Below are 27,780 nucleotides of genomic sequence, written 5' to 3'. Positions count from 1 at the left end.
AAAGTAAAGAAAAAAATACAACTGTTCTGTGTTTTCCATGAATTTTAAATGCTTAGAAATTAGAACCAGAGAGCAGTTTTATGCTGAAATCTAAATAGCTTTTCATTGTGTTTTTAATGAATGTGTTTGATTTTCTTGTGAAGTGCTTTTGTAATGTTACTGTGCTACTTTTTAATCGCAGTCCTCACTAAAGTCAAGCAAAAAGAAGAAACGAACATCTTTCAAACGCAAATCCAGCAAGAAAGGTGCAGAGGTATGTGTATAACCAATTAATTGTTTTTGTTTGCCAGAAGATAATTCAATTAAAGAAGCAACACCTTGGATTTTACATCTTCACCCACCTCTCTCTTTTTCTTTTCTTTTTTTAGGAGGCTCGATGGAAGCCCTTCATTGTGAGACCTATTCCCTCTCAACTCATGAAGCCACTGCTAGTGTTTGTAAACCCAAAGAGTGGAGGAAACCAGGTATTACAATACATGCTATAGCAAAAAGAACAAGTACTCATTTAGTACTTTTTATATTTATAATAATTAAATAAAAAATAAAAATGATAATAACCTATGTTACCATTTCTCTTCTGCTCTCTCCGCCTCTCTCAGGGAGCTAAAATCATCCAGTCCTTTCTGTGGTACCTGAACCCCCGGCAGGTCTTTGATCTCAGTCAGGGGGGTCCTCAGGAAGGGTGAGTACCTGCATGTGGAATATTTCGCAACAGGAGTTCCCAAACTTGTTTTTAATCATCTGAACTCCTTCAACAGCTTTTACTAGCGTTTACTAGCAGTCTTTTCAACTTTAGTAGAAAAATATTAATCTGTCCCATTGGTATAATTTGTTTCTACGATAATGATTGATATTTTAGTTTTATACATATTCATGTTTTTTTTATATTTTAGCTTGGAGATGTATCGCAAAGTACACAACTTGAGAATTTTGGCCTGTGGTGGGGATGGCACGGTGAGTGAGCGAATGTGTCTGTATCTGACAAAATAATCTGCTAAGAAATAGTTTGTGATCACCTTTTGTGGATGTTAGGTGAATGGTTTATGTAGGAATTATAAACCCCTCCAGGAGGAGGCGGCACTGGAGTCTTATCTCCCAGCCTGTGAGCTGCACCAGAGATGATTCTCTTGAGTCATAATACTATGACACTATTCCGATGAGTCATGTGTTTGAGGAGTTTTCTGACATATTATGCTGATGTGTGTGTCCTGGTTTACCCCATGCTGTCACATCTCCTTAATCCGTTTGTGTGAGTAATTAAGAGCGTTAAAGTGGAATCTGAACGCAGTCATATTTCATACCCTGACTTTGATCCATGAGAGAGAAGTTTGGAAATAATGCCTTAAGCCCAACCGAAATAACCGAGTTTTAATCCACCCTTCCCATCACTCGTCTTCCACCCTGCTGAACAGCTAAACTGCTGTTTTCTGCAGTATATTCATATTCTCCTGTGTTTTTTTGTGGGTTTCTCTTGGTTTGATGTGATTTTACAAAACAAGATGTGTAAACTAATGTGTTTGTCATTTAGGTATTAGATGATTTTAGCTGTGTGTGTGTGTGTGTGTGTGTGTCTGATAATGCTTTTTATTTATTTTAATTAATTTTTTTTTTTTTTTTTTACATTTTATGCTTTTCTCTCTCTCTTTCTCTCTCCCTTTCTCTCTCTCACACACATACACTCATGTTAAATGATTCGTTGTTTCAGGTGGGCTGGATTTTGTCTGCTCTTGATCAGCTACAGCTAAACCCTTCTCCTGCTGTGGCAGTACTTCCTCTGGGCACGGGAAATGACCTTGCTAGGACGCTAAACTGGGGAGGGGTGAGTAAACCTTTGGTCCGAAATCTGCATAGGCGCATTCAGTCAGAAGAAATTTATGTTCCTTCGTTGTAAATTTTATTGTAATTCATGCAGCATAATCTGCTCATCCATTTATAGAATGGTTTGCTAAATGGGCATTTTTTTCTACAATCGTATGCATGTAGGGTTACACAGATGAACCTCTGAGTAAAATTCTGTCTCACGTTGAGGACGGGAATATTGTACAGCTGGATCGATGGAATCTTATTGTAAAGCCCAACCCAGAGGCTGGGTCAGAGGAAAAAGATGAGCAGGTCACAGACAAGGTACAGTAATAGCTCCACCTGCAGTGCTGTTTCTGTTTGCATTAGTGTGTTAGCAGCTGAAGAGTGATTGATATTCTTCTGCTTCACAGCTCCCTCTGGACGTCTTCAATAATTACTTCAGCCTTGGGTTTGATGCTCATGTCACTTTAGAGTTCCATGAATCCCGAGGTTGGTGTAAACGCACTAGTCTGTCATATAAATGTGACTGTTTAATAGCAAGACAGTGGCTGTGTGAGAGTAAAGGCTTGAGTTTCGTCTGCACGGTCAGATTTATTAGTTCTAATTGAGATTAATGATGCTTTCTCCTCTTACTCTTCAGAGGCCAACCCTGAGAAATTTAACAGCCGATTCAGAAACAAAATGTTCTATGCAGGGGTAAGTGAAATACACATAAACTCTCAAACTCAAATAGCTAAGTTCTCACAAAGGACTCACTTTATCCTGTAAATTTTCCAAATGCATGCTATTGATCTTGTGAATGATTCGTCCATGCATTTTTCACTTTTTAAAATGTTTGGCCTCACTTCCAGATAAAAAATTTCCTGATAATTTACTCACCCCCATGTGATCTAAGATGTTCATGTCTTTCTGTCTTCAGTCGCAGAGAAATGAAGGTTTTTGAGGAAAATATTCCATGATTTTTCTCCATATAGTGGACTTTAATGGTGACCAACAGTTTAAAGATCCAAACTGCAGTTTCCAAGGGCTCTACATGATTCCATCCAAGCAATAAGGCTCTTATCTAGTGAAAAAAATTAAATGTATAAACTAGGGGTGGGCATAGATTAATTTTTTTAATGTAGATTAATCTAGATTAAATCTTGGAATTAATCTAGATTAATCTAGATTAAAATGCTTAATTTGAATTCTGCTGAAGGCATTCAGAATATGTGTGCTACCCAAATAATGACTAAAAGTAAGTCTTCGAGAACGGGCCAGGTGGCGCGCATTAGATCAGGTGCTCATCTCCTGTTTCCAAAATGCATCACAAACTGCTTGACAATTGCATTTACAACATAATTACCTATACAAACTTGTGTAACCATGTACTTCTGCGCAAAAGGCTGCACGACGTGCGCGTTGCTGTTAAATACACAGACGCGCACGGGCATGGATTTCTGCGTGCATAATCTTCCATTAAACTGCGTTGCTTTTAGAAGCGTCAATTCAGTTGTTGCATATAGTTTAATGTCTTTATTTCGGGATTATCAAAGTAAATTATAACTCACGTGCCCCAGTAAAAAGGGTCTAGCAACGCACCTGCCCTGAAGCGGCTTCATAGCTGCATCCATGTTTGCACGTCTCATTTGATGTGGTAATTTCACAGAAGTTGAAGACTCGTTCTCGCCCCCTACAGTGCAATTCGACTAGGTATACGTCATCCACGCTAAAATATATCAAGGTGAAAGTCATCATATCTTGCGTAGTTTAGACCCAGCTCCCAACCCAACTTTGAGAATAGATTAATGGCGATATTTTTTTTTATCGCCCGATAAGAGTCTCACGTTAACGCAGCACGTTAACGCCGATAACGGCCCACCACTAGTATAAACTGTTTAACCACAAATGCTGGTTTTGCACTAGCACTGCAATGCTCGTCTCTCCGAATTATACAATCATGTTAGAAAGGTCACGCATGGTTAGTTTTTTGTCCATGTACTTCGACTCAAAAAGGTAGGGTAGGGTTCACATCATGCCACCTCCAAAATCGTCTGACATCATTGTTTTTCCTTCTTTTGCACAGAAAGAAACACTGGGTGACCTTTCAAACATGATTACGAAATGCGTGAAGTCGAGCTAGTGCAAGACGAGCATTTGTAGTTAAAAAGTATATTCATTTTTATTGATTTAAGAAAATGACCAATTGTTTTGCTAGGTAAGACCCTTATTCCTCGGGTTGGGATCGTGTAGAGGCCTTTAAAGTTGCATTGAAACTGCAGTTTGGACTTTCAACCCATTGGCCACCATTGAAATACACTATATGGAGAAAAACCCTAGAATGTTTTCCTCAAAAACCTTTATCTTTCTGGATCACATGGGAGTGAGTAAATTATCAGGAATTTTTTTTTTTAAAGTAAACTTAGCATTTAAATAAGAATCTCATAACTGGATCTTCCAGTAGAATGACAGACTGATTCTGGACTTCTCCAATCATTTAGTGTGCTTAATCTCCAAATCTTTCTTACAATAGACTGCAATCTCACAATCAGATCAGCCTTTATCCAATCATTAAAGGATGCATAGAAAGTCCATTTTTTTCTTTTCAATAATCAGTTTCACTTTAATGTACATCAGTATTCAGAGAAAGTATCTGTCGGTACTTCTGTTACATCGTGACTTTAATAGACGCCAACCCCTTTGTTAACCACAACAGTAATGTGACAGTGAGTTGGTGGTGGCAGAAATGCAAATGATGTTTCTTTTTTCTCCAGACAGCGTTTTCTGATTTCTTGATGGGCAGCTCTAAAGACCTGGCTAAACACATTAAAGTGGTGGTACGTATGGAGTTAAAACTAAACAAAGACCCCTTTATGCAGAACAAGAGGGGAAATATGTGTGCATGCTTGGGTGTTTTGATATGCAAATGAATATGCTGTGTTTTTCAGGGTTCACTCTAAGTCTCTGTTTTTCCGTTCTTGTTTGTTTGCATTTCTTTCTCTTGGGCTTTAGCACTGAGAGGTGGTGTGCCTTAATTTGAGTTTCAACCTTTTTTCTGCTGACTGTTGGTTTGTTTTGCTGACTTATTCAGTTTATACCACTTTCTTCTCTATCTTATTCTTTACAGTGTGATGGCACAGATTTGACCTCTAAAGTCCAGGATTTAAAGCTGCAATGCCTGGTCTTCCTCAATATCCCCAGGTAACAAACCAATTTTTTTTCTTACTCTACCATTCAAAAGTTTGGAATGCTCACCAAGGCTGCATTTACTTCAAAAATACAGTAAAACTGTAATGTTGTGAAATATTTTTACAATTTAAAATAACTGTTTTCTGTTTTAATGTATTAAATAATGTATTCCTGTGATGGCAAAGCTTACTTTTCAGTTCTAGATGTGTCTGTGTGACGAGTCCGCATGTTTGAATGTACATGTTTATCACAGGTACTGTGCGGGCACTATGCCATGGGGCAATCCAAGTGAGCATCATGACTTTGAGCCTCAGCGTCATGATGATGGCTGCATTGAGGTCATTGGGTTCACAATGACATCACTGGTATGTTTTACCCCCCCCCCCCGAATGACTTTTTATAGAGTTTTTATAGTACGATTGGTGAATTTATAGTCTATGTATTGTTTGTTACGACTGTAGGCCACGCTGCAGGTCGGAGGTCATGGTGAGAGGTTAAATCAGTGTCGTGAAGTCACCCTCACCACCTTTAAGCCAATCCCCATGCAGGTGGATGGCGAGCCTTGCAAACTAGCTCCATCTGTTATTCACATCTCGCTGAGAAACCAGGCCAACATGGTGCAGAAAACCAAGAGACGCACATCAATACCACTGCTCAATGAGTGAGTGCATCATATGTGAAAACACACTGGATGCTGTGTGCATATTATTGTGTATATTTCTTTTTTAAATATCACGGTTATTGCCGATACCGGTATATTGCACCACCCCAGGTATGTATGTGATATCAAGGAGAAGGTCTGCAATTTCTGAATGAGATTTAAAGAGCACAACTGCTCTTTAAAAGGGCACAGCACCAAAATGTGCGCACACGCACGCACGCACGCACGCACGCACGCACACACACACACACACACACACACACACACATTTGAGTATTTGGCATGAGCTGATGTTTAAAAAATATCAGAGCAGAAAGTTAATCTGCTGGATGGATGTCTCTTTCTATTGAGCTGTTAGTGAAAGTGTGAAAATTTAGTGTGATTTATTCGCTGTCGCAGTCTCATTTCTTTTCCTTGACACTTGAAGTGAATATATTATCCTCATAAATGGCTGCTGAGGACAGACAAGCTTGCGTAGTCCTGCTGAAATTAGATAATCGCTCTCTCTGAGGATTTGTTCACACTTGGCCGATTCGAGGTGAAGGAATTGTATCGACGGCAAATAGGCCTGTAATGAAACCTCGTTTTAAAAGCTAAATATCGGAAGTGGAGACAGATTTAATTAATGTGGCGACAGCAGCACTGTTTAGTGAAGTGCAAAACACTGTACCTAGCCAAGACAGCACACTCGCTTCGAAAGCTCTGCTTTGTGCTGTACATTCTTTGTGTTTGCATGTTTTTATTTTTGTAACTGGATTTTTTTTTTCATCCAGTAGTCAGCAACCATTTCCAGAGCGGTTACGGATCAGAGTGAACCGTATCAGCATGCATGATTATGAAGCTCTGCACTACGACAAGGAGAAACTCAAAGAAGCTTGTAAGTATAAAACACACACACATTACAGTCCAGAAAATACATTTGTGACACCTGGTGTGCTGAGATTAAAGAGTTAGTTCAAAGTCATAACCATGTCCTGAACACTGGAGGGAGAAGGGTTGTGATGTTCTTTTTAATTAAAGGAACTAAATGATTAAAAGGGATTTAAGAAAATAAAGACAAAGAAAAAAAAAACCCCAAAAAATTCTGTCTAATGGCCTGTTCACACTAAGAACGATATCTGTAAAGATAACTACTACGATAAAGATATTGGCGTCTATACCAATGAATCATATTCTGTTTATAATAAGCACTTTAAAGGTGACATTTCATATAAATCTGACTTTTTCCTTGTTTAAGTGCTATAATTGGGTCCCCAGTGCATCTACCAACCCAGAAAACGAGGAAAAAAACAACCCAGTGAATTTTTTTTATATGCCTTTCTGTGCAAACTTGTTCAAAAAATGAGCCGATTAGATTTAGCACCCCATGTAGAAAGCAGATCTTATTATAATATTACTGCCCTTTAATCTGCACGTTTCCACCCATGGTGCTGACACTGTGTTTTCGCAAGAGACAATCGTGTACCAGTTCTAACGCCATGGCAAAAGTTTGGGCAAAGCATGCTACCTGTTCTGTGTTTGGCTGCACAGAACACTATTTGTGCTGCCACACAGATCTGTACTCACATGCCGCTTTCTGTGTGTGTGGATGTATGCGCTCAGAAAACTGTATATCAGAAGTTTAAACTAAAATGATTTAAAACGCATAATTTCCGCACAACAGATATGATAATCGAAACCAAACAGAGTTTATTAGCAGAGTATCTGAGCTATAAACTGTAGTGGCACAGTCCTATTCTAGAAAAGGGGGCAGGGAACAGCGTGTTTCTGCTTCCACTTAAAATAGGCATTTTGAAAATGATAAAATAAATGGTCTTTGAGGTATTTTGAGTTGAAGCTTTACAGACACATTCTGGGGACACCTGAGACTTTAATTACATCTTGTAAAAGGGAGCATAATAGGTTTTCTTTAAAATGTGCAAAATCTTTAAAATCATGTGGATTTTATTGTTTATCAGCTGGACAAAAATTTTCTGAAAGACATTCCAATGATATAATTCCTCAGTGTTGTTATCGTTATAGCTGTGGTGTGGATTTTCAAAGAATTATGTTGAAATTAAGTTATACATTTTAAAACTTTTTGTCATCCTAACAACTAACACAGCTGTGCAGAAAGGAATACAGCAGAGTAGAATATCAAAATTTGTTGGCGCTGGCTGCCTCATGGCAGCATGTCAACATTTAGCCTTAACCTTGCCCAAAACGTCCCCCTTTCTCTCTTCCACTTCGCTTCCTGTCAGATACTTGCTGTCCTATCAAAATAAATGCAAAAAGGACAAAAATAAATCTTAAAAACAAAAAACAATCAAATATTGGACATTTCTGATTATTAGAGGAACAGGGGTGAACTTGTCCTCCTCAATCCACTTCTTAAATCTGATGTCACACACATGACGGTTTGCAGGTTTTCAAGTGCTCTATCACATCTCAAAAGCAAACAACAAGCAGTGCTAGTATACGCTTACTCTGTTGTAATACTACTAAAAATATCATGATCCTAACCTTTATCTCCATACAGAGATTCATCTTTTCTGAATTACTAAAATACTGGTGTCTGGGATGCTGTAAGCTCAGACAGTAGTGTACACCATAGTTTTAAAATAGCTTAGCTTAAAACAGGGCTTTAAATAAGCAGTGCTCATAAACAGCTGTTTAGAAATTATTGTCACTTGAGACAGAGTGGAGGTCTGGACCCAAAAAACAAAAAAAACAGTATTTGTTACTTCACAACTTAACAAGTGGATGTCTACAGTGGTTATAGCCCCAATTAGAAATGGACAGAAATCTGTTTTGATTAAAAATAGTACATTTAAGCTGCAGTTGTATTTCTCAGCACTAGGTGTCTTCCCATCTCTACAGTAAACGACTGTGGCGTGTATGGAATTAAGTGGATCTTTGGGAATACATTTAGATGCTTTTTGCTGTGCTTTGACAGTGCAATTTGTGCCGATGTATTAGATTTGAACGTCACATTTCTAGTTTTGGTGATATATCAGCAACTATATTCGACAATCAATTCTCAGCCTCACAATAAATGCTAAAAGATTTGTTTTATCCTATAAGTGTGCAAGAATGTCTTCATCATGTGTGTGAGCGAGCAACAGTAAGTGCATATAGATGTTCAGTTATAATCAAGCTATTTGTCTAAGTATACAAGACACAATGCATAATCAGATAATTAAAATATTGAATACACATTTCACTCCCTCTGTTTTTTAAAAGCGCAGATGCCGAGACAAATTGTAGTGTAATTACCTTGTATACATTCTGCACAAAGCCTGTTAGTCTGACTTCTGAAAAAGTAAACAGACTGCATAAAAAGACACATTATTGCTTTAGTTTGACTGAAATCAAAGTTTTAAAGTGCATGTCAACTGTTAGAAAGTGCTTAGAGCTTTGCTGTTCATACAGCTGTTCTGTACTCTCGCCTTTTGTGATACAAAAATATAGCACTCATCCCTGTGTCTCATCTGCTCACTGCTGTCAGTCCCTCTTCACTCTTCAGGAGAGCCTTGACAATACCACCAACTGAACAGAAAGAGAGAGAGAGCAGAGAACAAACCTGAATTGAATTTGGGAACGACTGTTCAGATGTTGCTTAGCAACCCAACATTCCTCAATGGAAGAGACCTCTCCCATCTCTCACTACTCTTTCTCTTTGCTCGTTTCTTCCTGCGTCCCCTGTCGCTTTCTCTCTGTCTCAGTTTCTCACTTCCCACTTTGTCAGAGAAACTTGCCGTCCTCTTGAGAATGCTCATTTAATTTAGAAATATTACCCTGCCTTTCTGAAGCCCATGAGACTCCGCTTAGGGGAGGGCATGACTATTGCTCCTTCAGCTTTCAAATATGCACTACTGTATCTTCATAACGCTAAGGGTGGTTGACTGTATCACGCTACAGTTGGGATCTCAGTGTGGGATCTATGCTTTTTACCCTTTTCTTCTAAAGTGACTTGGACTTGAGAATATCCATATGCATGAGAGGACACATGTACCCTCAGCAACCACTGCAGAAACATCATATTTCATCATATTCTCTTACTGACAGCACATATTAGAGCAGGCCTACAGCCACATGTCTACAAAATGCCTGCAGTGGTTTAGACTCTTTGCCACATCCTCCCCATCACGTCCTATTACTGTCTGACCTTGTTTCATGTGGATTCTGTGGATTAATTTGAATGGGTTTGATTGGGTCTGAGCTAGTGCATGTTGCATTCAGCTGCCATAAATCATATTCATCAATGCTTTTGCTTACAGATGTATTCACAAAGATTGAAATGACTGAAAATAGCTTTTCTTTCTTTCTCTTTCGCTTCTTTTATTTTTACTCTTTCTCCCATTGCTGATCAGTATCTCCTGAGAGGAAAAATGTGGGCCAAGTTTTTCACAACACACAGCAGACTGTTACTGTGAGAGTGAAAGAAAGCTTCTGTTTCTTCTCCTCATCCCTCGTTCTAACTTCTCTTTTCGTGTCTTTCCTTATCGCAGCAATTCCACTGGGTCTCATCGTTGTCCCGGGAGACAGTGATTTGGAAACCTGCCGAGCTCACATCGAGAGACTACAGGAGGTAAAAAATGAGAGGGTGGGGTTCACAGATGGAGTGGGGTAAAAGTGAGAAATGAAGAGGATGGGAAAAGAGAGAGGAGGAGAGAGGTGTTAGGGTTTGATTAATGATGGGAACAGTCAGTCACAGTCAGAGTATAATGAGGGAGAAGTTATACTGCACTACAGTATAGAACAGAACAGTTCTGCTCTACTGAATTATCCTGTAGGACACAGATTGTACATTTAGTGGCAACACAATTGTTTATTATACAACCGGCAACACACTCACAGTTGAAATCAAAAGTTTACATACTGTAGTGTACACCTTGCAGAATCTGCAAAATGTTAATTATTTTACTAAAATAAGAGGGATTATACAAAATGCATATTAATATAGTCCACAAAAGAAAATAATAGTTGAATTTATAAAAATTACCCTGTTCAAAAGTTTACATACACTTCTGTGTTGTTACCTAAATGATCCACAGCTGGATTGTTTGTTTAGTGGTAGTTGTTCATGAGTGCCTTGTTTGTCCTGAAAGTTCTTCTGGTCCCACAAATTCTTTCAGCATTGTTGTGCATTTGAACCCTTTCCAACAATGACTGTATAATTCTGAGATCTATCTTTTCACACTGAGGATAACTGAGGGACTCATATGCAACTATTACAGAAGGAACAAATGCTCACTGATGCTTAAGAAGGAAACATAATGCATTAAGAGCCGTGTGCTGAAAACTTTTTGAATTTAGGGTAAATTTAACTCATTTGTCTATATGTCTTCTGGAAAACTTTTTCTGTAGCTTCTGAAGGGCAGTACTAAATGAAAAAAATATGAAATGTACGCAAAATAAGAAAAATGTACACATCTCCATTCTGTTCAAAAGTTTACACCCCCGGCTCGTAATGCATCGTGTTTCCTTCTGAAGCATCAGTGAGCGTTTGAAACTTTGAACCTTCTGTTATAGTTGCATATGAATCCCTCAGTTGTGCTAAGTGTGAAAAGATGGATCTCAAAATCATACAGTCATTGTTGGAAAGGGTTCAAATACACAAAAATGCTGAAAAACCAAAGAAATTGTGCGACCTGAAGGATTTTTCTGAAGAACAGCGGGCGGTTTACAGTTTAACTAAGAATTAAGTGTATGTAAACTTTTGAACGGGGTCATTTTTAGAATGATTTTTTTCTCTTGTGGACTATATGTACACGTCTTTTATGTGAAATATCTTATTCAGGTCAGTACTAAATAAAAATAGCATGCATTTTGTACGATCCCTCTTATTTTGCATGTGTATGTAAACTTTTACTTCAACTGTATTAAGTTTATGAAATAGGTATTATGAAATCACTGAACAAAATCATAATTTATTCACCCTCATGTTGATCCACACCTATATGACTTTTTCCTCTGTGGAACATAAACAATTTTGGTGACCATTGACTTCCATCATTGACTTCTGTCATACAGGTTTAGAATAACATAAGGTGAGTAAATGATGACAGAATTTTCTTTTTGGGTTAAAGGGATAGTTCACGCAAAAATAATTAATTACCTACTTTTAATAACCTTGAACGTGGTAGTTGCGTTGCTGTCTATGCAGAGTCGAAAAGCTCTCAGATTTCCTCACAAATATCTTAATTTGTGTTCCAAAGATTAACAAAGGTCTTTCAAGTTTGAAATGAGAGAGAAATTATGGTAATTAATGACAGAATTTTCATTTTTGGGTGAAATAACCCTTTTTACTAGGTTAACTAATTAGTATGAGCTGTATAAATTATGTTATTTTTTATGTTGTTCATTGTTAGTACATAATACCTAAAGCATTAACCAGTCTTAACAAATTGAGCCTTATTGTAAAATGTTGCCCAAATCAAACATTACAATATGTTGTTAATACTGTATCACAACAATGTGCCTAATTATTAAAATGACATATAAAATAAGATTTTGAATTCCGATGATGTTCCGATACTTTCTAGACGGTAATTCACAGACAAAACGGATTGGGATGTGCACAAACAATGTTTGTCCTTTAGCAAGTGAACCCATATTCAGCCTTATGTAATAATGCATTTTGAATCCATGCCAACATCCGCCTCATGTAGATTGTTTCATTAAAGTGGCATATGAAATACTGTACTTTAATCAGACACACAGTCTTTGACGTCAGCAACTAAAAATAAGGTGGAGTGTTTTATCTTGCTTTTTTAAAAGTTGTTCTAGTAATTGACTGTTGTGACTCATTTCTTGGTTAGGTGAACATTAATATATGCATTTACAATTGTTTTTTCTCTACTGTTGTGAGCCACCTCATTCTGGTCTTGTTTTAAATCATGCATTATTGTCAAGCAGCAGTGGTTATACAAATATAACTTCGCAATCAGCTGAAAAACAAAATGATTTGCAAACTAGTCAGAGCCTTCATTTAGAGGTATATGTACAGTAAATGATGGTTTGATTTTGGAGGGAAAATCTCTCTCTCTCTCTCTCTCTCTCACACGCACACTTACACTCTGCAGCAGGTCGAAATGAAACACCCTTGGCAGTAAGGTTGTGTGAGTGTCTCTGGCAGAATAAAGTGTTCTTCAAAAAGAAGAGTAGTCTCAAATTCACATGCTGTAGGGTCTTCTCCCTCTGCTCCAATCTTATATGTATGTATCTGAATTGACGGGCTGATCTGATGGGCTTTGTCTGTGTGTATGTATCTAATGTAATGGGGTCTCCTGCAGGACTTTGTGTCGTGTCACCCATCTCTGCAGCGGCTGGTGCTCCAGGTGGGTGAGACACCTGTGAGAGGTGAGACAGGCACACCTGGAGCACTTTCAGGAACAAGACTGGAAATACAGCCTGGATTTTGATGGACATGCTTCCACAAACCCAAACTAGATAAACTTCAGCAGCACATTTGTGTGCTGTAAAAGTAGACTCGGAGGCAGACATGTTTACCGTGAGAGTACACAAACCCCTGGAGAGATAAAATAAGCACGAGAGTTTGTTTTTAGATAGAGCTTAACATGATCCCTAAAGCAGTGTATTTTGAAATTCATCCTAAATCTCTCCTACCTCATTCTCTGTGAGATTAGAGCACTCTAGCGCCTCCTAGACACTAGTCTGTTTGCAGACGTGAAGAGAGCCCTCGTTAGTACGGCGTTCCCTTATGACAGATGTTATGGGTGAAACTTCAAATAAGCAGAAATTACAGAAAGCGCTTACTAAGTTAAATCCAACTTCGCTCCCTGGATATTTCCCCTGGGTCCTAAGTGCTCCCGTGTGCTTTGTTTGGATGAATGCCTTGGATCACGTTTATCCTCTGTTGAGAATGGCAGCTTTCTTTATAGTGATGGTGCATGCAGGTGTTGTGTTCATGTGTGCTGTGAGTCTAGTCTTTGTAGTGTGTACTTGACTTAGTTGCATGACTTATATACAGTAGATCTTCAAATGGCAGTTTGGCGCTTTAGGGAAAGACTTGATGTGACAGAAAATAATGACAGGTCTGTGTATGTGGGTGTGTGTGTGATGAAAATTGTAAACTTGTTCATATACTGTTCATTTTCTTTGACAAACTGACACTAATCTGAATTCTGTCAACCTTTTTTCACTTTCTATCTCCTACTCTATACTTTCTTCTCTTTTTATTCACAGGAAGGTGACGGGACCAAATCGAAGGCTTTGTCGTCTCAGAGGCTGTCGCCAAAATGGTGCTTTCTCGACTGTGAGTATTCTTTTCACAGTGGTTTGGATGTTAGAATTCAGACTCAGATCTGGGGTAGCAAACAGCAAATGTGCCATGGTGGCCCTCAAGGATGTGGGCTGGAGTTGTGTTTATCAGTGCACAAAGCTGTAGGTGTTTGCAGTGAATAAAATGGCAAAGAGTAAAGGTCAGAGATTCAAAACCATGAGTCAGACCCACAAAATATTCTCTTATCAGTGCCAGAATCAAAGCTGGAAACAGAGAAGGAGTCGTAAATCTCCATACTAAAGAACAGAATCTACTCTGGCATTTCAGTGCTAATAAGGAGTGCCAAGATGATTACTTTCAGCAGGAGAGAATTACAGCCACAGGGAAAGAAGGGAAGAGCTGTTTGCGTCATATTAACTGCATGTCTGGAATGGTGCACTCTGTGCGTATGTGTGCTCCACCAGATCACACCTGTAGATCATCAGAAGGTAATTTAAAGGTATAGTTCCCCTAAAAATTAAAATTTTGTCATTAATTAGTCACCCTCATGACCTTTCAAATCTTTGTTCATCTTTGGAACACGAATTAGGATATTTTTCAGAGAGTTTTTTGACCCTGCATAGACAGCAACACAACTACCACGTTCAAGGCCCAGAAGCCATTCAGAAGCGCAGAATTGCACTGCACTCTCAACAAAACTGACAAGTTTATAATCTAATTCATAAATATGTAACTGTTTTAACACTGTTTAAATTAAATATTAAGTGACTGACACCATCTTTGTTATGGAAAACACTTGTTGGTTCGCAGTTTTAACGTGTTTGCTTCAAAATCTGAGGTAAACTATCTGTTGTTGCTTTCAGTATGGCTATACATTTCATGCAAAATGATATTCAAACTCACATTAGATACATTTAACATTGAAGAAAGCACATAATCAGTACCTGAGATTAGAACTGTTATAGTCTGTGTTGTTGTTTCAGCCGCCATGTCGCAGAAATAGAAACCGTTTCTATTCGTGAGTAACTGTTACTGTCGTGACAGATATTTTAGAACCAGCTGCTATCAGAATAATCTTTTTCTTAATTTTTATTAATTGTTTGTTATTATGAAAATACAAATTTTCAGCAAGGATGCATTAAATTGTGCATTATGAAGACATTTAGAGACGAGTTTAAAATATTTTTAAAATAAACGATGTTCTTTTGAACTTTCTCTATCAATTAAAGTATATTAAAGCAGCACAACTATTTCTTGAGCAACAAATCAGCATATTAGAATGTTTTTTAAAAGATCATGTTGAACCGATGACCGGAGTAATGGCTGCTGAAAATATTTAATAATTTTTTTTTTTAAATAAATTCAAATAGAAAACACTTATTTGTTCTAATATTATAATATTTGATTATTACTTTTTTTTACTGTATTTTCGAACAAATAAATGCAATCTTGGTGAGCATAAAAGACTTCTTTCAGAAATAATAAGTCATACTGACATCAAAATTTTGAATGGTAGTGTATTTATTTAAACAGTGCTTTATTATTTTTTTAGACTCTATCCTACAAGCCTATTATTGGCCCTGTGCGTGCCTTTATGTGAACAGCTTTCTAATTCTTGCAGTAATCTCCTTTTTGATCAGCGTGAAGCTGTGAAGATGTGGATTAATGTCAGCTTAGTGAAAAGTAGAGAATTGGACTACATATGTCTTGATTAAAAGGATGCACTGATGTGTTTACAACCTAGTAGTATCAAGGCACATTTATATAGTGCCATATAATTGCAACTAATTTAAATAGATTAATGTACTGTGCGCTGGAGTCAAGGCTTTCAGATGACATTCTTTATATGTAAACATTCTCTAATGCACTGAACTGTAATGGATCAAAGAGATAATTATACACATTGTGTAATTTATGATGATTGAGAAATAAAAATAAATCGATTTTCACATACAGGTGACACTTTTGTTGAGAGGTGCATTGAAGCACTGATGCAAGTTGCTTTGAAAGGGCCTTCAGACGTTCCTTTGACAGCATCTCAAGATATGGGGAGTCAGTCATCATTATACACAAATCCTCTGTGACAGCTGAGTCACATTCACATAGATCCTAAACTGCTACACATCAAACCAGTGAAATAGTAGATCACAATCCCCTGTTCAATACTTGCATCTTTCCACCCTTTTTTCATCCTTTCATTCCAGTCCCTCCTTCCTCTCTTCGCACTGGCCCACAGCAAAACTCATCTCCTCATTTTAAGACTAAAAGGCTTCCGAGGGCTTTATTACCAGAGCAGAGAACTGCAGGATGAGTCAGAACTTTTTAGAGTGATTGTGGCAGCACTTCTGATCTCAGTTCAGTGTTATGAAGTTGCTGTCAAATAATTACTACTGCAAGCATGGAGAAAGTATGTTCCGAGGCCAGTGTTATACAGTTCTCGTGGATCATCGTAAATAGTACATGCCCCAGAGCAGATGTCACCAGAGTGGAAAGTATCAAGTGCATTCATTACTTTTGCTGCAAAAGTTGTATTTACAGGTGAGAGGACAAGCTCTTGGGAGTTTGTTTTTGTGTGTATTTTCAGCAGTCCATTCTCTTTGGGAGTAATTTGCTTCGATGAGATGTAAGACCCATTGCAATCTCTTTTTTCCTGCTCATTAAGACGAGATGAGGGGAGTGTTTTGTGTGTGAGTGTCACACACCTTCACAATCCATGAACACCACTGGTCTAAGCGTTTTGTCTGCCTTCTTGTGGCACCCTCTGGCTACATTCACACTGCAGGCATATGTGGCCCAAATTTTTTGGCTTACAAATGACTCAGATCTGTTTTTCTCATAACAGTGCATACAGCACATTGGATCATTTCAATTCCGATTTGTGCCACTTCCATATGTGGTACTAAATCCGATACAGATCAGATGTTTTGCAATGCAACCCCAGTCTAAATAGTCATATCGGAATTCATGCGACTTTTACGCCATTTGTCACTTCAATGGGAGTCACTTCAAAGAATTTACATGTGCAAAGTTATCAAGACAGCTGCGAAAGGTAGTCAGTGGAAGTACAGTGATGTGTCAGAATTCATAAGTATAGAGTGACAACTTTCTATATACAAGCAAAATAAGGGCTCATATGATAAAAGTTTAAAAACTCTGCTCTCTTCTGTCACATCAGTGCCTTTATTTATCATATTGCCTGTGCATAATTTTGCTGGCTTCTGCGACATATCACATGATAAATAAATGCAAAATCGCTTACTTTATGTCCTCTGTGTTTACTTTATGTCAAACTGTTGCCAAGTCCACAGTTTTCCCACAGAATTGGGCTACTCTTTCACTGTTGCTGCAGGTTGTTTTTCAGCTCAGTGGACTGAAGCAGCCCCATTAACCCCCACGGAATGTGACAAGGCTAGTTTTGTACTAGTTTTGAGAAGCAACTAGGCAGATTTTGTTGTAAAAACCTGGCAACCCTGTTTGTATTTTTCTTTTGGGCATGCAGGTCAGTTCAGAACCATGATCTGTTCACTCTGGAAATCTGATGTTGGCCACATTTGAAACAAAAATGTAAACAGCTATACAAAAAAAAAAATCTAATTGAGCACTAAGGTTTGCAGTGTGACATAGCCCAAGCATCTGGCCTGCCTTCTTGTGGCACCCAGAGGCTACATTCACTTCAGGAAAATGTGGCCCAAATCCGATTTTATTGCTCACATGTGACTCTCAGATGTGTGATGAGTTATGTTTTTCTCATGACAGTGCAAACAGCACAAACCTCATGGAATCTGATCTTTTCAATTAAATTTGTGCCACTTCCGTATGTGGTACTAAATCCGATACAGATCAGATATTTTGCAATGTAAGCCCAGTCTGAACAGTCACGACTTCAAAGATTTTACATACCCAGAGTAATCAAGACAGTTGTGAAAGATAGTCAGTGGAAGTACAGTGATGTGTCAGAACTCATAAGTATTAGAGTGACAACTCTATATACAAGCAAAATGAGGGCTTGTATCATAAAATTTTCTAAAAACTCTGCTCTCTTGTGCCACATCCTTGTCTTTGTTTTTCATATTGCCTGTGCATAATTTCACTGGCTTCTGCGGGAGATAACATGATAAATAAACACATAATCGCTTACTTCATGTCCTCTGTGTTTACTTACATATGACAACGCACTGCGCAAGTGTTGCCAAGTCCACAGTTTTCCCGCAGAATTGGGCTTCACTGCTTTTTTCACTGTTGCCGCGGGTTGTCTTTCAACTCCGTTGGTTTAAGTGACCGCACTAACCCCCACGGAATGTGACTGGGATAGTTTTAGACTAGTTTTGAGAAGCAACTGGGCAGATTTTGTGGTTGTTCTTTTGGTTGTGCGGGTCAATTTAGAACCATGATTTGTTCACACTGGAAATGTGGTATTGGCCACATTTAAAACAAAAATGTGAACAGCTATACAATATTTTTTTTTTATCTGAGCACTAAGCAAACATAGCCTCTGATTCACTCAGATCATTTTACTGACATTTGTTTCAGTCAAACCTGTTCAGGAGTGTCATGGGCCCATATCAACTATGAACATATTTTGAAATCCTTTGACAGATTTAATGCCCTTCCAGATATGTTGATTAAAATTGTTACACTTTAAAACAGGGGTCTTCAAACTCAGCCCTGGAGGGCCAGTGTCCTGCAGAGTTTAGCTCCAATCCTAATTAAACACATCTGAACCAACTAATCAAGGTCTTACTAGGCATAAAAGAAACTTCCAGGCAGGTGTGTTGAGGCAAGTTGGAGCTAAACTCTGCAGGAGTTTGGAGACCCCTGCTTTAAAAAATACTAGGTTAAAAAATAAACCTGCTTGGGTCATTTTGACAACTCAAAGGGTGGGTTGTTTTGACCAAGCTTGGTTAGGTTAAATATTTGACCAAACATTTTTTAACTATTGGAAAATAGACACACTATAGTATATAATCATCATTGTAACCATTGTTGAAAATAGCTTAAATCCCCATGCAAAATAATTACTATACAAATAGGGCTTTATACAGTTAAACGATATTCCTACTTAAATGTTAATTGAACATTGTTGAATAAATGTTGATTATTATGCTATGATTAGTTTTCTTCTATGCCTGCCATGATTACTGCAAGCATCTGCACACAGGGAACCGTTGGAACGTGCATGACATGCATGATTTCTTTTATGTCAGCAGCGCTGTAGAGTTACTGATTATGAGCAATTATTAACCCAAATTGGGTCAAATCAACCCAGCTTCCTTCCCCAATAGTCTCAATCAAGTGTTTGAGTTGAAAAAATAACCCAGGGTTTTATAGAGTGTACATGTTGAAACAATACTTTTGTGTAATTGGAGACCTGAACACTAGAACAAGAGAGATATTCTGTCATCTCTTCTGCCTGAACTCACTCTTGAATGTCTGGTACCTAATCACAGGCCTGATTTGTGTTGTTTTTTTATGTTTTGTGTTTGCAGCTACAACAGCTGATCGATTCTACAGGATTGATCGAGCTCAAGTGAGTCCTCCGTACAATACCTCTTAGAGTAATTCAAAGTACAGTTGAGCAATTTTGACTATCCACAAACAAGTCATTCACATTTGTCTGGTGTCTGTGTCATCCCTCAGGAGCATCTTAACTACGTGACTGAAATTTCTCAGGATGAGCTGTTCGTTTTGGACCCTGAGCTAGTTGTCACAGAGTCGGTCAGCACGTCGCCAGGCATGCCAGACCTGGTGGACTCCTCTGTTGATGCCCCATCTGATCCACGTAAATTTGCCTTTCCATCATCCTCTTCTTCTCCACCGAACTCACCCGGACCCAGGTGAGACATTGTAAACTTACACGGACAAAACATAAAGGGATCTGTTTCCAAAATGCATTCAGTGCCACTGTGTTAGCTATTCTTTGCCTTTCTTATCAGTATAACCATATTTTGATGAATAATGAAGTTATTTTATACAAACTTCCATACCGGAGACATTTTCATTATCAGCAGCAGCTAATAACTCAGATGGCTGTTAGCTGACAGCGGCTTCTGCTCTGTAATGTCAGTCAACAGGGAGCAGTAGAGCATCGAGCCGCCTGATGGCAGTGTGGTTCTCACAGCTCAGCTGCTTTGTACAAATGCTACATTAACACTAATTCTAGTGTACCGATAACTGTATGTTTAACATCCACCTAGGGTGCCTTATAGCTGTTGCTTTTAAAATGCTTTTTATATAAACGTACACTCATGTGTAGGCAGGTTCAAACATTAATGTCTATGCATGTTTGCATGTGCAAATGAGAATGTGATTGTGTGTGTGTGTGTGTGTGTGTGTGTGTGTGTGTGTGTGTGTATAGTAGGATAATTGTGGTTCAGAGTGAATAAAACAGAGCGTTTCCTGCAGCGCAGAGCTTGATCCGATCCTCTATTTATAGCTGCCTGAAAAAGTCATACAGCACCGCAGCCCCTGCTAATCTCCTCTGTGCGTGTGTGTGTGTGTGTGTGTTTGTGTTTGGAGGGGTAATAGAGCTCAAGACAGAGAAAGAGAATATAGACAGTAATTTAGCTTTTTTCTGCATTTCTGTTTTTCTGTCTTAGTGAATGTTTAAGGTTTAATTATTAAAGTATTGGATGAAATCAGCCAAAATATTTAGCTTAAAGGAACACTCCACTTTTTTTGGAAAAAGGCTCATTCTCCAACTCCCCCCGAGTTAATAAGTTGATTTTTACCGTTTTGAAATCCATTCAGCCGTTCTCCTGTTCTGGCGATATCACTTTTAGCATAGCTTAGCATAAATCATTGAATCCTATTAGACCAGTAGCATCGCGTTCAAAAATGACCAACGAGTTTCGATATTTGTCCTATTTAAAACTTGACTCTTCTGTAGTTATATTGTGTACTAAGACCAGCGGAAATGTAAAGCAGCTGGTTTTCTAGGCTGATAATTTCTAGGCAACCCCTGAAGAGTAGTTTTGGGCGAACAGTTGGCTTACAGTATTTGCTATGACCAAATTCCATGTGTGATTGCAAAAGAAAGTTATTGCGAACAGTCGGTGGTGTTTTAAAGTCAGTTTTGAGTAAAAGTGTACATCATGAATATAAGCCTGAAAATGCAAACTGACAGTATGCATTTAAAATCTTTATATTATATAATGTAGTGTTTGCAGGAATAACTTACTCTTGCGACAGCTGGCCATTAGGTCCACTCGGCGTGTGACATTTTTTCTAGTTTATTTTGTCAAACCGGAAAAAAAAATCTACTACTGCAGGATGCAGCATTGCATCCAAGTCCTCGGATGTTGCGACCTGACACTTCCTCATCAGGTAGATCCACCCTTGCCATCGATGGCAATACCTGGTCCCACTCGCGACAACACAGGCACTCACTTTTAGTTGGCATGGGTTGGCAAGCCCCACCAGCTCGAATCTGCTCTCCTCATCCCTTCTGTCCCAGGCAGTTCAGACACACTTTCTTGTCTTTCGCGTTCCAAAACCTTAGCTTCAGTGAATTCTGGTTCAAATTGATACGGTTCAGGATCTGCACCAAAGTAAATATCTTCTAAATCGTCTCTCACAAATGTCTCCATGACGATGCTGCCTGTGCTGTGCATGCACGTTGGATATGTTGACGGAAGTAAACATTCGCACATGTGCTGTGTGATATTACTGCGCCTGCTTCGGTCATGTTACGGCAGCAAACTTCCTTGACTATTACGCCGGAATGGGAGTGTAGTTCCTAATCCTATCAGCATAGAAAACCGCAGCTTTACATTTCCGCTGGTCTTCGTACGTGATATAACTACAGAAGAGTCAAGTTTTAAATAGGACAAATATCGAAACTCGTTGGTCATTTTTTTGAACGCGATGCTACTGGTCTAATAGGATTCAATGATTTATGCTAAGCTATGCTAAAAGTGATATCGCCAGAACAGGAGAACGGCTGAATGAATTTCAAAACGCTAAAAATCAACTTATTAACTCGGGGGGAGTTGGAGAATGAGCCTATTTCCAAAAAAAGTGGAGTGTTCATTTAAGCTTCATCATCACACATCTATTCTGTGCAGTAAATGTAAAAGGTCTGTCAGGAGTGTGAATTTGTTTATTTTCTGTTATTATATTATTTCACCTTAGATGAACGCTCTGCTGAAAAGAGCAGAATGATTTTCTATTGCTGGTCCAGGCTGGTTAATGCCAGTTAGTGCTGATTTTGTGCTGTTAAAGGTTGTCAGCCAGCATGGTCATTCTGGTGAAGCCAGCTGACCATGGAAATCTTACTAGTTAAGCTAGTTAAGAAGCATGGTGAGGTCAGCGCCAATAGCCTCTTGGGCAGCGCACCAACATATGGCGCCATTGTGCTTCGGGCATCTCGAGTTTGAGTCCCGGCTGGTGGACCTTTTCTGATCCTGTCTCCCTCTCTTTCTCCCATTTCATTTCCTGTCTATTCAGTTCAATTCAATTTATAACTTAGTACAAAATGCGCTACATTATGATCTGAGTTTGCCTTATCATTGACACATATGCCCCCTCCACATTTACAAAGCACTTATATAGCAAAACGCCATAAATCTGTATGCTAGGATCCCTTAATGGGGTACGGAATTTAAATCACCACATATGCTACTGTTTAAAAGTAGCTTTTTTTCAGTCGGTAAGATTTTTATTTTTTGAAAGAAATTAATACTTTCATTTAAATTTTTCGAAGTGACAAAAAAGACATTTACAAAATACTTCTATTTAAAGGAGAAGTTCACATCCAGAATAAAAATTATATGATAATTTACTCCCACATGTCATCTAAGATTTAAGTCTTTTTTTCTTCAGTTGCAAAGAAATAATTTTTTTTTGAAGACAACATTCCAGGATTTTTCTCCATATAGTGGACTTAATGGAAGCCAACAGGTTGAAGGTCCCAATTGCAGTTTAAATGCAGCTTCAAAGGGCTCCACACGATCCTAGCCATATTTAGCTGATGTTCTTCAGTAAGGGGCTAATAGGGAATTGATTGATCAGAATAGCTGAATAGCTCTGTGGTGTTTGTGTCATTATCATTGTCCTCCCTGCGGTTTGAAGCAGTCTAATGTGTCTGGTTGAAACACAGACAAGCCGCTGCACTGGGCATAGCTCTCCTGATTATGTCATGATTGCATAAGCCATCGGATAGGAGCTTTTGTTTATGGCCCCCGATGGAAAACATTGAGCGAACCCTCAGAGCACTTTCAGTCCTGATGCTGCTGCTGTCATGTGTGCTGTGATTGTGAGATAACAGTCAGCCTTTTGTCTTTAGGTTGCTTGAGATGCGCTGATATATCCTCTTTCTGTATTTAAACTTCAAAATGTCTTTCTCTCACATTGTACCTACAGTTGTGGCCAAAAGTTTTGAGAATTACATAAATATTGGAAATTGGAAAAGTTGCTGCTTAAGTTTTTATAATAGCAATTTGCATATACTCCAGAATGTTATGAAGAGCGATCAGATGAATTGCATATTCCTTCTTTGCCATGAAAATTAACTTAATCCCGAAAAAAACTTTCCACTGCATTTCATTGCTGTAATTAAAGGACCTGCTGAGATCATTTCAGTAATCGTCTTGTTAACTCAGGTGAGAATGTTGACGAGCACAAGGCTGGAGATCATTATGTCAGGCTGATTGGGTTAGAATGGGTTAGAATGTTCTTCCATTGTTAACCATGGTGACCTGCAAAGAAACGCGTGCAGCCATCATTGCGTTGCATAAAAATGGCTTCACAGGCAAGGATATTGTGGCTACTAAGATTGCACCTAAATCACCAATTTATAGGATCATCAAGAACTTCAAGGAAAGAGGTTCAATTCTTGTTAAGAACGCTTCAGGGCGTCCAAGAAAGTCCAGCTATCGCCAGGATGGTCTCCTAAAGAGGATTCAGCTGCGGGATCAGAGTGCCACCAGTGCAGAGCTTGCTCAGGAATGGCAGCAGGCAGGTGTGAGCGCATTTGCACACACAGTGAGGCCAAGACTTTTGGAAGATGGCCTGGTGTCAAGAAGGGCAGCAAAGAAGCCACTTCTCTCCAAAAAAAAACATCAGGGACAGATTGATCTTCTGCAAAAAGTATGGTGAATGGACTGCTGAGGACTGGGGCAAAGTCATATTCTCCGATGAAGCCTCTTTCCGATTGTTTGGGGCATCTGGAAAAAGGCTTGTCTGGAGAAGAAAAGGTGAGCGCTACCATCAGTCCTGTGTCATGCCAACAGTAAAGCATCCTGAGACCATTCATGTGTGGGGTTGCTTCTCATCCAAGGAAGTGGGCTCACTCACAATTTTGCCCAAAAACACAGCCATGAATAAAGAATGGTACCAAAACACCCTCCAACAGCAACTTCTTCCAACAATCCAACAACAGTTTGGTGAAGAACAATGCATTTTCCAGCACGATGGAGCACCGTGCCATAAGGCAAAAGTGATAACTAAGTGGCTCAGGGACCAAAACGTTGAAATTTTGGGTCAATGGCCTGGAAACTCCCCAGATCTTAATCCCATTGAGAACTTGTGGTCAGTCCTCAAGAGGCGGGTGGACAAACAAAACCCCACTAATTCTGACAAATTCCAAGAAGTGATTATGAAAGAATGGTTGCTATCAGTCAGGATTTGGCCCAGAAGTTGATTGAGAGCATGCCCAGTCGAATTGCAGAGGTCCTGAAAAAGAAGGACCAACACTGCAAATACTGACTCTTTACAAAAAAGCCATGTAATTGTCGATAAAAGCCTTGAAAACGTATGAAGTGCTTGTAATTATATTTCAGTACATCACAGAAACAACTGAAACAAAGATCTAAAAGCAGTTTAGCAGCAAACTTTGTGAAAACTAATATTTGTGTCATTCTCAAAACTTTTGGCCACGACTGTACACTCTTGTTTTTGCAGTGATGCCATAGAAGAAACATTTTTGGTTCCTCAAAAAACCTTTCAGTGAACAATTTATGATTCTTTAAAAATCTAAAGAACCTTTTTGCACTATAAAGAACATTTTCTGCATTTGAAAGGTTCCACGGATGTTCAAGGTTCTTCATGGAACCACCAATGCCAATAAAGAACCTTTATTTTTAAGAGTGTACACTTTAGAGTTTCACTGTAAATGTGTCATTTGTCAGCCTTAATGATTCAAATACTACCTTTTCGCTCACCCTTTTCCAGGGTTCACTCTAAACCACTTGGGTTTTCCATATCAAAGCTGAAGTTTTCTTTAATCAGTCTTGTTTACTTCGATAATAGTGTGTTGTTTATTGAACCCTGTTGTGTAAGAAACACCACAAGCATACAAAGCTACAAAATGTCTGCAGTCTGTTTAGTTTCTGGTTCGGTAAAGAAAGAAAAAATATATTTCTGGGTTCTTTATTCTTGTAAAATGTGTAGAAACAGCAGCATAAAAGATTTCAGATACCATTATGTCCATTCGCCTTGCTTTTTGTTGCAAAAGGCTTGGACATTTTCTTCCTTGTCGATACTTAAATATAGTTTCTGCAGTCCTAATGACATGCTTGCGAAACAGCAGGAGTCTTTCAGAGTTTCTGAGAACTTTGGCTCACCTTCTTGTAACTGAGATCTCGCCTTTTTCCACATCCTTTTTCCTTCCATTTTCGCATTGCATTTGTGCATTTCATCTTTTTATTTATGTTTAAATCAGTGGCACTTTTTGTTTTAGATGCAATTTTTTGGTAACTTTTCTGCTCCTGATTTGTTGTTCGTCGCATAGACTCAATCAGTCACACAGGCGTACGACTGCTGATGCGTTTGGCAGGCATTATTACATCCCTTAACTCCCTTGGGCATGAAATAACGATCTCTCGCCGAGGCAACATTGAACATGCTTTTGTTCAATTCAGAATCACACAGAATCACTCATGAAAGGAATATTAAATTAATAAAAAGATGTAATTAGCCTTTGTGGTGTTCTCTTTGTGGTGTTAAGTGCTGAGTTTGCCAGGGTGAGCTGTGGGTGAACAAAGTGACAGGAAGCATTGTCTTTAGAGTCTGTAGAAATGTTCTCTCTCTCTCTCTCTCTCTCTCTCTCTCTCTCTCTCTCTCTCTCTCTCTCTCTCTCTCTCTCTTGTCTTCGTAATGTTTTTCCACCAAATGAGATCAGACTGCTACAGGGTGATACATGCACTAGTGAAGATCAAAGTATAGTATCTCTATCTTTCTCTGTCTCCACCTTCATCTGTTCCTTTCCTGTTCTCTCACATGCTGTTATTATATACTATAAACAAAAACGCTATGCATCTAAGCATATTTCTATATGTTTTAGGGTGTTTCTCATCTATTAGATGTGTTTTTATTAGCCACAAAGACTTTCAACATTAAAGAACAAGCACACACATCATTATGATTTGTTACCAGCTGGACTGTGGTACATCGCAGCCTTTGTTTTTTGTTGGCTGCAGATATAATGACTGGCCTGCTGTTTCAATACCACATATTCCTCTTGATAATGTCTGTGTGTGTCTCTTGCATTGGTTTTTCAGGGTTGCAGAGCTCCAAAGGAAGCGTGTTTCCAGTGACAGTTCTGTGGCAGAAGCACTTGCACACAGTGACTCGCTCAGATCAGCCAAACCAGCTCTCAGCAGGTAAGAGCTACAGAGAGAACATTTATGATCCTCCTGAACACATCTCTAAAACTCCAGCCACGTGGATCAAGCCTGCTGCCAAACAGAAATAGTTTTATTTTTTTATTTTTTCAGACTGAATGTTCTTGCGTGTTCTTTCTGATCTACATTTGTATGGCCCTAAGCAGAATATTAAGTTCTGTGCTGGTATGAGAAATGCTGATCTGTGAATCTTGAGTAGTTCTCTGAGAGAACCCTTACTAGCTATTCTTTGTAATTGCAAAAAATAACTAACTCCTTTTGCATATCTCTTTTTGTGATGTTTTTTGATAATATATACAGTATGTAGGGCTGCAGTATGAAGTATCTCAGAACATCTTAATATTTAAGAGTTGTTTACACTTATCGAGCGGCAACACAACTGATATCTGTTTTATAATAGTTTCGAATGTACAGTCAAACCCAAATTTATTCAGACACTCTCAACATTTCTCACATTATCACAGGTTATTCACTATAGTTTCGAAAATGGTAATAAAATTTGACAAGAACTCAGAGTTAAACTGTGTCAGAACAAATTCATCTTGATAACTTTGATAGAAAGGTATGTAATGGATTACAATCAACTAAAAATTCAGACAAACTGCTAGTATGCCAGTATCTACACAACTATCAATAATTTGTTGACCAATTACAAAGCCATGCTTAATTTTGTTCAGTCTGTGGTGTATAAAAGGTTGTATTAGCAATTAAAGAAAAAACATTTAAGCAAAACATTGTCAGGTCAAAGTGTCTGAATACTTTTTGGTCCCAAATTGTACTGGTAGTCCACTGTATGCAGAATTTTTGGGTATATGTCTATCCTCTCTTGCATAAATGAACTATAGTGTCCTGCACCCACTAGTAAAAAAGTATCAAAAATTATATCTGTTGTCTGAATAATTTTTGGTTTGACTGTAGCTCATCCAGTCAGAGTCAGTACCAAGTACCTTTTTACTGCATTAGTTTGACTGTTTGAGTCTTTTGTTGTTAGCTCAAATGCTAGATTTATTTTTTTAATTAATTGAAAATAATCATTTTTTTTCTGCATTCTGAAAAAAATAGACAGTCAAATGAGATGAAGTTCCCTTTTAATTATAAAGTATTGTATTCGCTCCCGATGTGTAAATGTGCTCGTCTGTGTGCTTGAATCTGTTGGTTCATTTGCAACTTCAACTGTGGCCACCAGGCATTTTTTAGTGAAAAGTGTGACATCTCATTTACTGTTTAGAAATGCGTTTTGCATTTTCCTTGCACTGTGTGTGTGTGTGCACCCAGAGAGAGAGAGAAAGTGTGTCCAAAGG

General features: G+C 38.5%; 1 protein-coding gene across 1 annotated transcript in view; it reads left to right on the top strand.

Moving 5' to 3' along the window:
- The window catches only part of LOC141331554 (diacylglycerol kinase zeta-like), a 75,057-nt gene that overhangs the window by 26,178 nt on the left and 21,099 nt on the right, over positions 1-27,780 (top strand). Inside the window, exons 11-29 of the mRNA XM_073836605.1 lie at positions 182-253; positions 369-464; positions 600-682; positions 894-954; positions 1,706-1,819; positions 1,984-2,124; positions 2,214-2,292; positions 2,444-2,499; positions 4,557-4,619; positions 4,910-4,983; positions 5,225-5,336; positions 5,433-5,632; positions 6,406-6,509; positions 10,123-10,202; positions 12,910-12,954; positions 13,823-13,892; positions 19,346-19,386; positions 19,497-19,693; positions 26,357-26,458. Coding sequence (XP_073692706.1) covers positions 182-253; positions 369-464; positions 600-682; positions 894-954; positions 1,706-1,819; positions 1,984-2,124; positions 2,214-2,292; positions 2,444-2,499; positions 4,557-4,619; positions 4,910-4,983; positions 5,225-5,336; positions 5,433-5,632; positions 6,406-6,509; positions 10,123-10,202; positions 12,910-12,954; positions 13,823-13,892; positions 19,346-19,386; positions 19,497-19,693; positions 26,357-26,458 — 1,790 coding nt within the window. The remainder of the gene's footprint in view (positions 1-181; positions 254-368; positions 465-599; positions 683-893; positions 955-1,705; positions 1,820-1,983; positions 2,125-2,213; positions 2,293-2,443; positions 2,500-4,556; positions 4,620-4,909; positions 4,984-5,224; positions 5,337-5,432; positions 5,633-6,405; positions 6,510-10,122; positions 10,203-12,909; positions 12,955-13,822; positions 13,893-19,345; positions 19,387-19,496; positions 19,694-26,356; positions 26,459-27,780) is intronic.

Source organism: Garra rufa, chromosome 3 (assembly GCF_049309525.1).
Source record: "Garra rufa chromosome 3, GarRuf1.0, whole genome shotgun sequence".
In the NCBI taxonomy this organism is placed as follows: Eukaryota; Metazoa; Chordata; class Actinopteri; order Cypriniformes; family Cyprinidae; genus Garra; species Garra rufa.
The sequence above is the reverse complement of the archived record's forward strand: the minus strand, read 5'-3'. Positions and strand labels throughout refer to the sequence as shown.